The sequence below is a fragment of the Zophobas morio genome, unplaced genomic scaffold (assembly GCF_036711695.1).
Source record: "Zophobas morio isolate AGI-343-1 ecotype UQ-CSIRO unplaced genomic scaffold, CSIRO_AGI_Zmor_V1 ptg000006l, whole genome shotgun sequence".
Classification (NCBI taxonomy): domain Eukaryota; kingdom Metazoa; phylum Arthropoda; class Insecta; order Coleoptera; family Tenebrionidae; genus Zophobas; species Zophobas morio.
The window spans coordinates 8,646,305-8,659,534 of NW_026972111.1; the positions used below are offsets into that span (position 1 = coordinate 8,646,305).

At 31.4% G+C, this 13,230-nt stretch overlaps 1 protein-coding gene across 2 annotated transcripts; it reads right to left on the reverse strand.

Annotated features, from left to right (window-relative positions):
* Positions 1-3,438: 3,438 nt before the first annotated feature.
* On the reverse strand, positions 3,439-9,639 carry LOC135123498 (BTB/POZ domain-containing protein 9-like). Of its 2 annotated transcripts, XM_064048215.1 has the most exons (10): positions 9,378-9,639; positions 9,260-9,319; positions 9,146-9,212; positions 8,524-8,781; positions 8,276-8,462; positions 8,065-8,212; positions 7,249-7,370; positions 3,865-3,905; positions 3,630-3,817; positions 3,439-3,580 (listed from the first exon to the last, which is right to left on the reverse strand). In XM_064048215.1, the coding sequence occupies exons 1-10, from the start codon at positions 9,519-9,521 to the stop codon at positions 3,533-3,535; spliced, it is 1,263 nt and encodes a 420-aa protein (XP_063904285.1). In that variant the 5' UTR covers positions 9,522-9,639; the 3' UTR covers positions 3,439-3,532. The 2 variants fall into 2 exon arrangements, 1 of the variants encoding a protein (XP_063904285.1); XR_010279631.1 differs by lacking the exon at positions 3,439-3,580 and having other exon boundaries at positions 3,759-3,817; positions 3,865-3,977.
* Between the last annotated feature and the right edge of the window lie 3,591 nt (positions 9,640-13,230).

Consider the following 13,230-nt stretch of genomic DNA (forward strand, 5'->3'; position numbering starts at 1 on the left):
ACGTGTTCGCACCGAATGAAAATTAAAACCCTCGATAGTAACTCAATCCTCCAGAGCATGGTCGCAATGGGCTCACAATCCAGTTGTATCAGGCGCATATCAGGCGGCTACGACGTGTAGTTTCCATAGCAACGGTGTGAACAAAACATCTAAATCAGCCATGACTCGGTCCATTCAGTCTTTGTGCCTGGCTTTTGTCAGCATTTCATCAGAAATAACATATCATATATCCAAGACACATCTTTGGATGCAAGTGGAAGTAAGTTTTGATACATTTTATACAAGTGAAGCGCGATAAAAAAATTAGTTTTGATAATTTTGACACAAATTTCCGGATAATTTTTTAAATATTGAAAATTACTATTTTGCTATGTCCAGTGTGTTTGTAGATGTTGTAATTTTGGAGGGGCATGTGCCCTTGTGCCCCCCGGCACACCTGAAAAATGGATGCCTGATTCACCTCCTCAATTATTTTGCCCTTCAGAACATCAGAAGAAATTTCAATCAATTCATTTTGAATTTGATGCGATATATACAAAGAGTTTCTTGCTCCTGACTCTAAATGATTTTTAAAATTTCATCCCCAGATTCAATTCGAAAATGGAGCAAATATACTATATCCTATGAGTGTATGGGTGCACCTCCCTGCAAATAATCCTGCCGGCGCCCATGCTTTGTAGTAATTAGTCAAAAAGATGACATAACGTCGACATAACACAAATGTCTTGTTTTCTCTTCACCTCTGCGTTTAAGGTCTTCAGAGTAATATGTGTTTCTTAAAGTATTTCATGGTTATTACAAAACTGTATCTATGGGATTTCTTAAACCAACTGTTTTTACACATTTCATAAATTGTCCTGCGGGTTTCCGTTTTTATAGGCTCAGTAGGTTCTTTGTTTTCAGTGTTTTCCGTTTGGGCCTTGATTTTGTTGGACTAGGAAGCCCAGTCTTTCTTTTCGGGATTTAATCTTCGAAACCGTTTGGCGAGTTACGCAACTCACTTAAAATTTGAGCGAAACTATTAACCATGAACCTTCAAGTGGTTTTTCCTTACATGTTCTATACCATTTAAAGAGATTAAAGGACCACTGTTTTCTTTCTCAAGAGCAAAATTATCTATAAGGTTGGACACCATGTCCTGGGCACGAGAACTCAAAGGTTTGCCCGGCATGTTGTAGACTAAACACGAACAGAAAATAAGATAACAAAACAGAAAATAGGTCAAAGAAACAAGAATACTAACAACCAACGAACTTTACAAGGAACTGAATAGAAAACTTGAATAGAACAACGAAAAATTGCGATTAACCACTCTGAGTAAAACCAAAAATAACAGTGAAGTTTGATGAAAAATCGATAAATTACTAGATTGACTACATCAGTGCCTGTCGCACTATGTGGACGCACTTATTATGTATTTTATCTTTTTCTAATTCAAGGAACTTTGTGGAAGAGAATAACTGACGTAGACCATAATTTGGACTCATTTCGGTAGTCATATAATTTTTCTGCCTCTTCGTTTTTATAATCCTTAAAACAAAGATTCCTACGATAGATGCTGTCTGATACTTTGGTCACGTGTCTAAAAAGATACATGAATCCAACTATAACAGAATGCATCCCCAATAGTTACTTTCATGTTTTTTAGTTTCATGAACTCTCGAGCATGAAAAACAAATCTCCTGTTTCGGCCTGTCTGTCTATCGTGCATCATCTGTTCCACTTTTATTAGAAGATAATCTCCCAAAGTACAAGACCGATTCTTGTCAAATTTGGTACATTTCAAGAATATCGTGTAGGTGGTAAAATGCTAACGAAAATTTTTCTAATCTTTCCCACCAACATATCGATAACGTCACCTCAAATTTTTCATTGTCGATATATTTATTATTTAAATTTTATAAAATAGCGTACTACTACAATTGTGATTTATGAATGCGCGTTAAAGTATTGCCATAGGCATCCAGATTTTGAAAAAAAAAACAATTTCCTTGCACGGTGAGTGGTATATATAATTTTTTCTAAAAAACAGGATTTCACTGATTGCACGTCACAAGTGAGGGAAATTCGTCTGAAAGCATGAGACCAATTTTTTTTTTATTTTGGGGGGTGGTCATTTTTTTATTATTTACAGACGTACACTTTACAGCTTTAGTTGTACTTTTAGAAATCGTAATGGGTTAAAATTTCATATATTCAGAAAAGACATTAGAAGCTCGTATAAAATTATATTATTTTCCAAACTATTTGGTTTTTACTGTATGAACTGGTTCAGAATCAGATAAAAACCGCGAGCAGATATCAGATTTTAAATGTTTAATAAAATTAACTGTCCTTAATACTGAAATTCAACTAACACCAGTATATTCACAAATAAAATTATATAATCGTGATATTTATGTTCTAGGTTAGGTACGTGCCTGGATTTGAATTATCCCTTAGGACAATTTCTTTTATATTGTCCTTGCAATTATACGTCAGCCTATTTCTGTTGTTTCCAAAATAATGCGAGTTTCTTCAGAAAGCAGCTAAACCTAGACAAGTTTACAAAAAAAAGCCTTTCGTGACAACTAGGATCTCTTTCTTTATACACTTCCTCTGATTTTAGGATTTTACCAAATCTGATACTGTTTTTATTTAGGCATCATCAGCCGAAACAAGCTTACAGTTTGACTAGGATTTACTTATTTTATTAAGGTCAAAGATAATCCTATAATGTACACTATGACATTCCCTGGCAATATAGTGTAAATTTTGGAGAGTAAAATATAATTTTGTAAATTTTTGTGGATTATGCTTGGACCTTAAAATGTTGTGGCTAAGCATCATTGTTGAAATTAAAGATAACATGTTTTATGGCTTCAGTAAAATTTATCTCTAATAAAGTCGTAGAATTTAGGAAATCCATCAAGTTTAAAGGCACCTTCAATATACACATTACCATAAATAAGTTTATGCAAAATAATATTGCGTAATTGTAGCTAAATTACGAACTGTAGGCCGATTACTTACCAAACCATCTTCATTGGGAGAGATATTTATGCACATATATATTTTTCTTAACTACCGAAAATTTTGAGAAAATTTGGTTATATTGAAATTTTGCCATAGTTTAATAGATATCTGACCTACCTGTCACTTTTTCTTAAAACTGGGCAGATCCTAACACGTTTTCACTTTAACGGAAAACTTGTTGTCAATAAAATTTGAGTAATTCCTAAATGTTTGTAATTAATTTATTAAGCTGCATTTATTTAATACACAGGTGAAGGAAATTCCGCTTAAACATGACTAGACCAATCTTTAGCACATCATCTTGCAACTATTACTTCAGTTATTTAGTTTTTATTTCGACAAGACGGCAAATGTAGATTCAAACTTGCGCGACGATAGTGGTTTATTTTCAATTTTTTCCAGGTGTAGTTTATGAAAAAAGTGTTAGAATGATAAACAAATTTAATACAGAAATTTACATATTTAATTGTTATTATAACTTAACTTAACCTAAAGTTTTGAATTTGGAAGTTCTTAATTACAAACATTCAATATCCTCCAAAAACTGTTTGTAGTCGTTTGCAGTCTAGTGAGTAAACAATCATTAGAACTGTTAACAAAATGATGGAACTCACCTTATTAGGAGAAAGTTTACCAATAATTCTAATAAAAATTACTATTCTTTTGTTAAAACGGAGCAGTAAGTTTTGGTGTTTTGGAAGTTCAACTTCTTCCAAGTCCCCGTCGCTGGATATCCCTATACTTGATATAGATTTGTAAAATTGCAGCCTAACCTTTATCCGTGAAATCATGTATGGTTGATCTAAAACGAAAATGTTATTTTTTTTTTACAAATTATAGCAAACTTACTTAAAAACAGACGCGTAGTGAATGAACCAGGAGACGTCTCCCTATGTTGATAAATAAGAAAAATTTTAAAACAGTTTCTGTCTACAGCACTGGTATAATCTTAACTTATACCACTGAAATGAGTGCGTTTGATTTTTGTTCAACTATATTATTCCAAACACTAATAACAATATATTTCATTTATGTAATGTCCAGATTTATTAATATCGATTTAAATATTAATAAATCTGGACATTCCGGATAAAATTCTGTAGGTACTTAAGTTTCACGTGGGCGAACCATTTGTTACCGTACTCGTGTGATTACAAAACACAGTTTACCTATATCTCATTGCACGTAAATCTTTATTTCATTTAGGTACTTTTAACATGTAACTACTTGTGTTTGATGTGATGGTAAGGTCAATTACATATGTTTTATTTCTTAAAAAGTGATAAAATACATTATGGAACCATATTCACTGGTCCGAATACATAGTTTTACCAATAATGGAAAAAATTGATCGAAGTTTATTTCGACAGAACTTCCCTTGTTCTTGAAGTACAGTCCAACAATTTCCGATTCTCTGAAAAATTATAGCATTGGATTTTGCGACTTCTGTTTTATAATCAGCTCTGTAAAGTAAACATTAGTGCTAAGGTGCTAATTTCAAGTAGGTGCAGCCCGCACAAGTGCGAATAATGTAAATTTGATTGATTTTGTTTCCTCAAAACAAAGGAGAGGACACATTTAATTATGTAATCTGGGTTCTTACATTTTCAAAACAACGCACAGTGGGACAAAATAAAAAAAATGGCCAAAAATCCATGTATGTTTTAATATCTACAAAAGTCGGTGGAAATACATTTTAAAAATAATAGTTTAAAAAACTAAAAAAACACGCTTTTATTGCTAATCGAACTAAAAACTAGGAAATAATTTTTAATGACAGAGTTTAATATTACAGTAGTAGAAGATCAAACAATCAATCATAATAAATCACCTCAAATTAAAATTATAATAAAATTTAAGTTATTAACAGAATAATTCAATTCAGAGTAAAAAGCGTGGGGTGCTTGATATTTTAAATATTACAATCATTCTATTGGCAACTATCTATGAGAGGATAGTTATGAACCGCAGTAAAATGCACCCCACGCTTTTTACTCTGAATTGAATTATTCTGTTAAAAACTTAAATTTTATTATAATTTTAATTTGAGGTGATTTATTATGATTGATTGTTTGATCTTCTACTACTGTAATATTAAACTCTGTCATTAAAAATTATTTCCTAGTTTTTAGTTCGATTAGCAATAAAAGCGTGTTTTTTTAGTTTTTTAAACTATTATTTATTTTTCATTTTTTAGTCTGCGACAAATTCATAAATTGGGGAATTAATTACTTATTTAGATTTTTCTAGAAAGAACCACTCAGTGGTCTCCGTAGGATCGAGGATCCTGGCGGTCCTAATAAGGATAATGGGAAACTGTTATCAAATTATTGCATTGTCATCGATCCTTGAGACGTGTGCAAAGTTTCAAGATGATCAGACTTTTAGAAACCGATGAAAATTAAGCTCAAAGATTCCGTTACATACATACATAGATACAACCCAAGCTAATAAAAGCGTGATAAAAATCACTGATCACGAATTAGTAGGCGGACTTAATTTAATAAAAATGGCGGATCCAATATGGTACACTTTTCATTAAAAAAGTGTTTATTTTGAAGAAAAAACTAAATGAGCGCTATTTTCTTATTAGGCACTAAGTACAAATTTTAAGCTGAATGTACCCTAAATAGAATTGAGGATCCAAATGGCTTAATTAATTAACCATATAAGGGTGTATTCAGCTTCGAAAATCGGTTTGAACGAAAGATTATATTTGCATTAAGCAGAATAATGATTTTTGTGTGAGGAAATTTTTGCTAAAAAGTGTTTCGTAAATTTGAAGACATATGTATTTAATTTTAAATTAATATTTTTATGTTGCGACAGAATTTAGAACAAAATTTAAACTATAAAATTTCATAACAAGAAATTAATTAATTCTTCTACGATTGCTGGAGTTTCTCAAAAGTTTGAAGAGTAAAACGAAAAACTTTATTCAACCATTCAGCTTCCATTTGTAAAATATATATATGTAGATGGTTTCTAATTTCGTAACTCCGTTTTCATATTTTTAGTAATTTAGCATGCAAATTATAAAGGGTTTAAGGGGAAATTTGTAAAATATGTTTTTAGAATATTTTCCGTGTCCAACTGCTATAACACAATATTTTGAACTTAAATAAATCTGAAAAATTCCCGCCATCAAAAAATTATATCATCATTTTTTTTTCTTATCTATATTTACTTAACACAGAATATTCAGATAAGAATTTTACAACTTTTGTGAGTTAATTTTAATTCAAACTAGTTAATGTTGATGATTTAATTGATAATAAACTCAAAGCAATAACACTGCCAATGATGTAAATTAAAAAAGAGAATATTTTTATTGTGCACAAAAAAGTGTCGGTTCATTTAAAAATTAAACAGCTGTGTAAAGATTTCCTGACACGGGTTGTAGTTTTGTTGTAGACTTTTAATTGTTTCGGACTGAAGTAGTCACAAACTATTAAAAAATTCTTTCAACACGGCTACGATTATCTCCAAATGTCTAATTTGCCACAACTCAAGGAAACGGAATTTTATACATTGTCAAGAGGATAAATCATACTATTACGTGCACCCGTACTTAGTCCAAGTATTTACTTTATAGAAATATGAATTTAAAAAAAATTTGGAGAGCTGCAATTTTGAACTTTTAGTCAAATATTCCATAATTTGACCCACTGTGCTAAAAGTTGAATTGTTGGGGATTTTTGTAAAAAAAAAGCTACACTGAGAACTGAATCCTGGATCTCTCATCCGCAAGGCTAGTCCATTACTACTCTACCGACTGAAATTTTGTATACTTATCTGTCTAAAGATAACGAGAGATTAAACAATAAACAAATATAATAATAATACTTACATAAAACCAAGGTAGATTCGTAAACCACAAGTCCAAAAGTATATTAAGGCATTTCATAAAATTTAGGTGGGGAAGATTCGCCAATTGGCGTTTTACCACCTATATGATGTTTCTAACATACATCCAACATTTGAAAACAATCGATCTAGTGGTTTCAGAAATTATTTGTCTTGTAAAAATCGACACTGGCGATACACGCCAGACAGACGACAGACAGACGGAAACAGGATATAACATTTTTCGTGTAGGAGGGATTATGAAATATCGAGAAAACATGACAGGAGCAAGTCGCTCGCTGAAATCGGTTACATACTTCCTTAGCTTATGCTTGGGGGAAAAATGAAAATGTAAACATACTATTAGTTCAAATATAAATATCTTACCAGAAATCTATATCCGTTTCGGAAGTTATCACGTTTGAAGAGGGGCAAACAATTTGGTTATGTATCGTAGGAACATTCCTGCTCATGTAAACTTGAAATTTACCAATTCTGGCTAAAGAAGACTGCAAAAAAATATATAGCATTATATTTTTAAAGTGATGAGTAGAGAGTAGAATCATAGTTATCTTGGATTTGAAGCTTGGCGAGGTGATGGTCAATTTCTAATTTTTCTATCTATACTATAATCTACCAGTATATTTTACTAATGTTACTCGAAATATAGAGTTCTATTACTGTAGCGCCCCGAGTAACACATAAATTTCATGGTATCTTTATACATAAAAGTAACGAAGAAAAGTTAAAAACAGCCCTATAACACGCATATAAGTTTCACTTTATACGTAAGTATAGTTTTTTGAACTCTTGCTTCACTGATGAAAAATAAATGACGATTTTTCGACAAAATTTGGATCTGACTTTCTCGCTTTAATTTTTTAGTTGGCAACAGGGCTTCAGATATTGGTTTTGTTTTTTTAACAATGTATACCACAGTTACTCGTTAACAAAAAAGGCAATCGCTTATGAATAAAACAAATGCGTTTTTTTTATAAATTTTTCTACATGAATACCACTTTTTCCCTCTACTTGACAACAGTAGAAATCGCTTTTATTTTAATTTTTTTATTGTTATTTTTCCAAGCAAAGCTTTGCTTTAGCATCTAGACACATATTTTTGTCTTTCTATTTAAAGTAAAATTATTTGCATTATATTAATTTAATTTATCTGTCTTTGGGTAATTATTTTCTAACATTTACCTCTAAAACTATTCGGATGTATCTAGCCTTCTGTTGTTCAAAATATAAATTTTGATTATATTCGCACTTGTATCTACTGTAATCTATGACGTTATGCCACTTTTGTAGATCTGTGGAAATTTCAATGCTGTAACCGATCCACCAATTTCTGCGGATATATACACATCAGCTAAAAAATTCATTAAGTAAACTTAGGGATAACGGTACCTACCTTATATTCATCGTTATGTGATTGAAGCATTTTACCCCAGCAAGATCTACAGTAATACCGTTTTTATCGTCCTCATTATGATAAGCACCATCTTTGTCGTTTTTAGTTGCTTCAAACAACATTGTGGTATTTAATCCAGAAATTACTTTAACATTATATTTTGCTGTAGTAAGATTTTTACCTTCAACTAAAAAAATATAAAGTCTATAAGTATTTCTGACTTATCTCTTAATTAGTAGAAAACTTACACTGTTCAGAAACGTATCGTTGTGTTTCTTTTGTACCGTTATTTTCAATCGTTGTAAGAACCTTTAGCAGTTTTTCGTTATTTACCACTTTAGACGGCCAAACAACATTTAATATTTCGTTTCGAGTTAAGCAAGGAAACCGAACACATTCAATAACCAAGTTGTCCAAGTCTTCATTAATCTTGCACCAGTCGGACGCTATCTTAAAGACATCGATTTCTTGAACAGGAAACGCATCTCTTTTCAACAAGTTGATTTCTGAAACAAGGCATTATATGTTTATACCTAGTTCTTTTGGAGAAGTTACTTGTGTGAGAATCTTTAAAAAATCGTATTCAAACGTTTGTGAAACATGTTCATCGATAAAAGTGTGACATATTTCTCTTAACTCGTCCATGTCATGTGCATTGGCTATGTTTAGAAAGAAACAAACATTTGATAAATCGAAAATGGAGACCATTTTTTCGTTTATAGTTTGTACCAGTGTTTTTAACGAATATTCGTGTGCTAGCTTCAATATATCGTATACGTTTTCATCTAGTGATGCGATGACAACGGTTCCTACCACAAATTCAACACGACAATGTATTCAAAATATTTAGTCAAAAGTTTGGCTAACTACCTGTATAAATGTAGTACAGTATTGTTTCAAAAGCTTTTGAAGGCACATTGATTAATTCAATTTGGGTCTGAAAACAGTTTATGGATGTTAATTTTTTCATATAATTTGCCTTACTTGTTTTGGGTCTTGCAGTAAAAGAGACTCAAAATATTTGCAACGAGCAGCGAGAACAATCTGAAAATTAAAATTTTATTCGGAACTTAATCTTTTTGTAAACGAGTGAATCCCCTACCTTGTGCGCATGGAGTGTTTTATCGGATAAGATTAGTTGAATGTCGGAAAAAGTTTCCTTCAAGTAATAAGGTGACATATCTTCGTAAATTTTCGAAGAATCAGTAATGAAAAGTTTTTGTTGCGGTTCTTCTTCGTTTGCCATTTCGATTGGTGGAAATCTAAAAATATTAGATAAGGAAATATTTTCACTACTGCTGGAAGAAAGTGGTTAGAACGGTTGTAACGTGATCACTGATTAGAGTGAAATATTACCTTTATGGCTTTGGAATTACTTACGTTTATCTGTAGATTTTTTAAATTACTGATAAATTGATAAAGACATATTTGAATCAGCTAGAGAAAGTGATCTTTATGTGTCAACTATTGTAAAATTAACCTATTTGAGTACACGCCCTAACTTTAATCCGTAGTAATCTCTGTTTTAATTATTCCATTTTTCGATTTATTTTATAACTTAGAGTAATTGAAGAGGAAAATAAACGAAGCCATTTTTTTTCACAATTCTGCTTTGTGAGTGTAATAGCCATGATAAGTAAGCTAATAAATAAATGACTTCAAAGTATGTACTTTACCTAATTTTAAGTGAAACGTCGAGGCGATATTTTTTGACAATATGTCTAAAAAAACTCCTCGAAGCACCCTGGTATACTAATAATTTAAAAACAACTTTAGATATCAACGCAGGTTTCCAAGACCTTTCAAAAATATTGTTTTAATAGTCTTTTACATCTTTTTACAACAAAATGCTAGCAATTCTTCGTCTGTAGTTATGGTTTATTGAAAACTGGTGAGTGGAAATGTTTTGTAAGCAGTTGTAAAAACTAAAAATGTATTACTAAAATAAAAGTAAATTTCAATTTCAACACGGTTTTTTCTTACCTACCATTTAATTAATGTTGACGTTATAAATTTTTAGGAAGGGAGGAATATATTATTTTATGGATATATGTAACATGCCTATAAACGCTGAAACAATGTTACTTATCAAAATTTTTAACCAGGTTGTGAAAATGTATTTTTTTTTTCATAATAAACCATATTCTTTAAAACATGAAAACATTAACAAAATTTCGCAATGATGTCATCAACTTTCAGTTAATTGTAAACGACTAATATTTGTGTTTTTGGTTAAGATGACAACATATTTGAAATTTTATGATACCACATTACATGTACACAAATTTGGAAAACCAATTCCGTGGCTACCATTTTCTTATTGGTTTTTTAAGCGCGCTCAAAATTGACAACTGTGTAACTGTGTCTGACATACTAACAGAACTGCCAACACAAAAATTTGCTTCTATCATCATAAATAGTCATTTGATCATTTTCAATTGTGATACACACAGCGTAACACTAATATAGTGGATTCATGTCATATTTTTACACACGTGACCAAAAGCTAACGTCCGAACTAATAACTGTAACTTTGTAGTAATTAGTCAAAAGATGACATAACGTCAACATAACACAAATGTCTTGTTTTCTCTTCACCTCTGCGTTTAAGGTCTTCAGAGTAATATGTGTTTCTTAAAGTATTTCATAGTTATTACAAAACTGTATCTATGGGATTTCTTAAACCTACTGTTTTTACACATGTCATAAATTGTCCTGCGGATTTTCATTTTTATAGGCTCAGTAGGTTCTTTGTTTTCAGTGTTTTCCGTTTGGGCCTTGATTTTGTTGGACTGGGAAGTCCAGTCTTTCTTTTCGGGATTTAATCTTCGAAACCGTTTGGCGAGTTACGCAACTCACTTAAAATTTGAGCGAAACTATTAACTATGAACCTTCAAGTGGTTTTTCCTCACTTGTTCTATACCATTTAAAGAGATTAAAGGACCACCGTTTTCCTTCTCAAGAGCAAAATACTCTAAGATTGGACACCATGTCCTGGGCACGAGAACTCAAAGGTTTGCCCGGCATGTTGTAGACCAAACACGAACAAGAAATAAGATATCAAAACAGAAAATAGGCCAAAGAAACAAGAATACTTACAACCAACGAATTATTCGAAGAACTGAATAAAAAATTTGAACAGAACAACGAAAAACTGCGATTAACCACTCTGAGTATAACCAAAAATGACAGTGAAGTTTGATGAAAAATCGACGAATTATTAACAGTCACTAGATTGGCTACATCAGTGCCTGTCGCACTATGTGGACGCATTTATTATGTATTTTATCTTTTTCTAATTCAAGGAACCTTGTGGAAGAGAATAACTGACGCAGACCTTAATTTGGACTCATTTCGGTAGACATATTATTTGTCTGGCTCTTCGTTTTTATAATCCTTAAAACAAAGATTCCTATGGTAGATGCTGTCTGAGCTTGTATGATACTTTGGTCGCGTGTGTAAAAAGATACATGAATCCAACTATAACAGAGTGCATCCCCAATAGTTAGCTTCATGTTTTTTAATTTCTCTCATGAACTTTCGAGTATGAAAAACAAATCTCCTGTTTCCATCTGTCTGTCTATCGTCTATCATCTGTTCCACTTTGATTAGAAGATAATCTCCCAAAGTGCAAGACCGATTCTCAAATTTGGTACATTTCGAGAATGTCGTGTAGGTGGTAAAATGCTAACGAAAATCTCTAATCTTTCCCACCAACAAATCGATAACGTCACCTCAAAATTTTATTGTGGATATATTTATTATTTAAATTTTATAAAATAGCGTACTATTATAATTGTGGTTTATGAATGCACCTTAAATTATTGCCCTAGGCATCCAGATTTTGAAAAAAAAAATCAAACAACAGTTTATTATTGGCCATTTTTCCTTGCACTGGGTACACATAATTTTTTCTAAATAACTGGATTGAAATTTGTTTGAAACCATGAGACCAATTTTTGTATTATTTTGGGTGGTTGGTATTTTTTTTATTATTTACAGACGAACACTTTAAAGGTTTACTTATACTTTTAGAAAATGTAATAGGTTAAAATTTCATATATTCAGAAAAGACAATAGAAGCTTGTATAAAATTATATTATTTTCCAAACTATTTAGTTTTTACTGTATGAACTGGTTCAGAATCACATTAAAACCGCAAACAGATATCAGACTTCAAATGTTTAATAAAATTAACTGTCCTTAATACTGAAATTCAACTAACACCAGTACATTCACAAATGAAATTCTGTATCGTGATATTTCTATTCTAGGTTAGGTACCTACCTGAATTTAAATTATCCCTTAGGATAGTTTTCTTTTATGTTATCCTAGCAATTATACGTCAGCCTATTTCTGTTGTTTCCAAAATAATGCGAGCTTCTTCAGAAAGCAGCTAAATTTAGACATGTTTACAAAACCCTTTCGTCACAACTAGGACCGCTTCCTTTATACATCTCCTCTGTTTTTAGGATTTTACCAAACCTGATACTGTTTTTATTTAGGCATCATCAGCAACTGCCAAAACAGGCTTACATTTTGACTAGGACGGCGGCAATATAGTGTAAATTTTGGAGAATAAAATATAATTTTTTAAAGTTTTGTGGAATATGCTTGAAGCTTAAAATGTTATACTTAAGCATCATCGTTGAAGTTGAAGATACCATGTTTTATGGCTTCAGTACGTGTAGAATAAAACAAAACTCTCTATCTCTAATAAAGTCGTAGAATTTTGGAAATCCATCAAGTTTAATGGCACCTTCAGTATACATATTACCATAAATAAGTTTATGCAAAATAATATTGCGTAATTGTAGCTAAATTACGATCTGTAGACCGATTAGTTACCAAGGCAACTTCATTGGGAGACATATTTATGTACATAATTTTTCTTAACTGACGAAAATTTTGAGAAAATTTGGTTATATAGAAATTTAGCCATAGATTTTTACATA

Bases quoted from the DNA above. Each gene is read 5' to 3' on its own strand.
- LOC135123498 (XM_064048215.1), bottom strand. From the start codon at position 9,521: ATGGCAAACGAAGAAGAACCGCAACAAAAACTTTTCATTACTGATTCT. The intron at 9,320-9,377 runs GTAGGGGATTCA...TTTAATTTTCAG, and splicing joins AAACACTCCATGCGCACAAG to ATTGTTCTCGCTGCTCGTTG. The intron at 3,581-3,629 runs GTGAGTTCCATC...TTTACTCACTAG, and splicing joins GTAAACTTTCTCCTAATAAG to ACTGCAAACGACTACAAACA.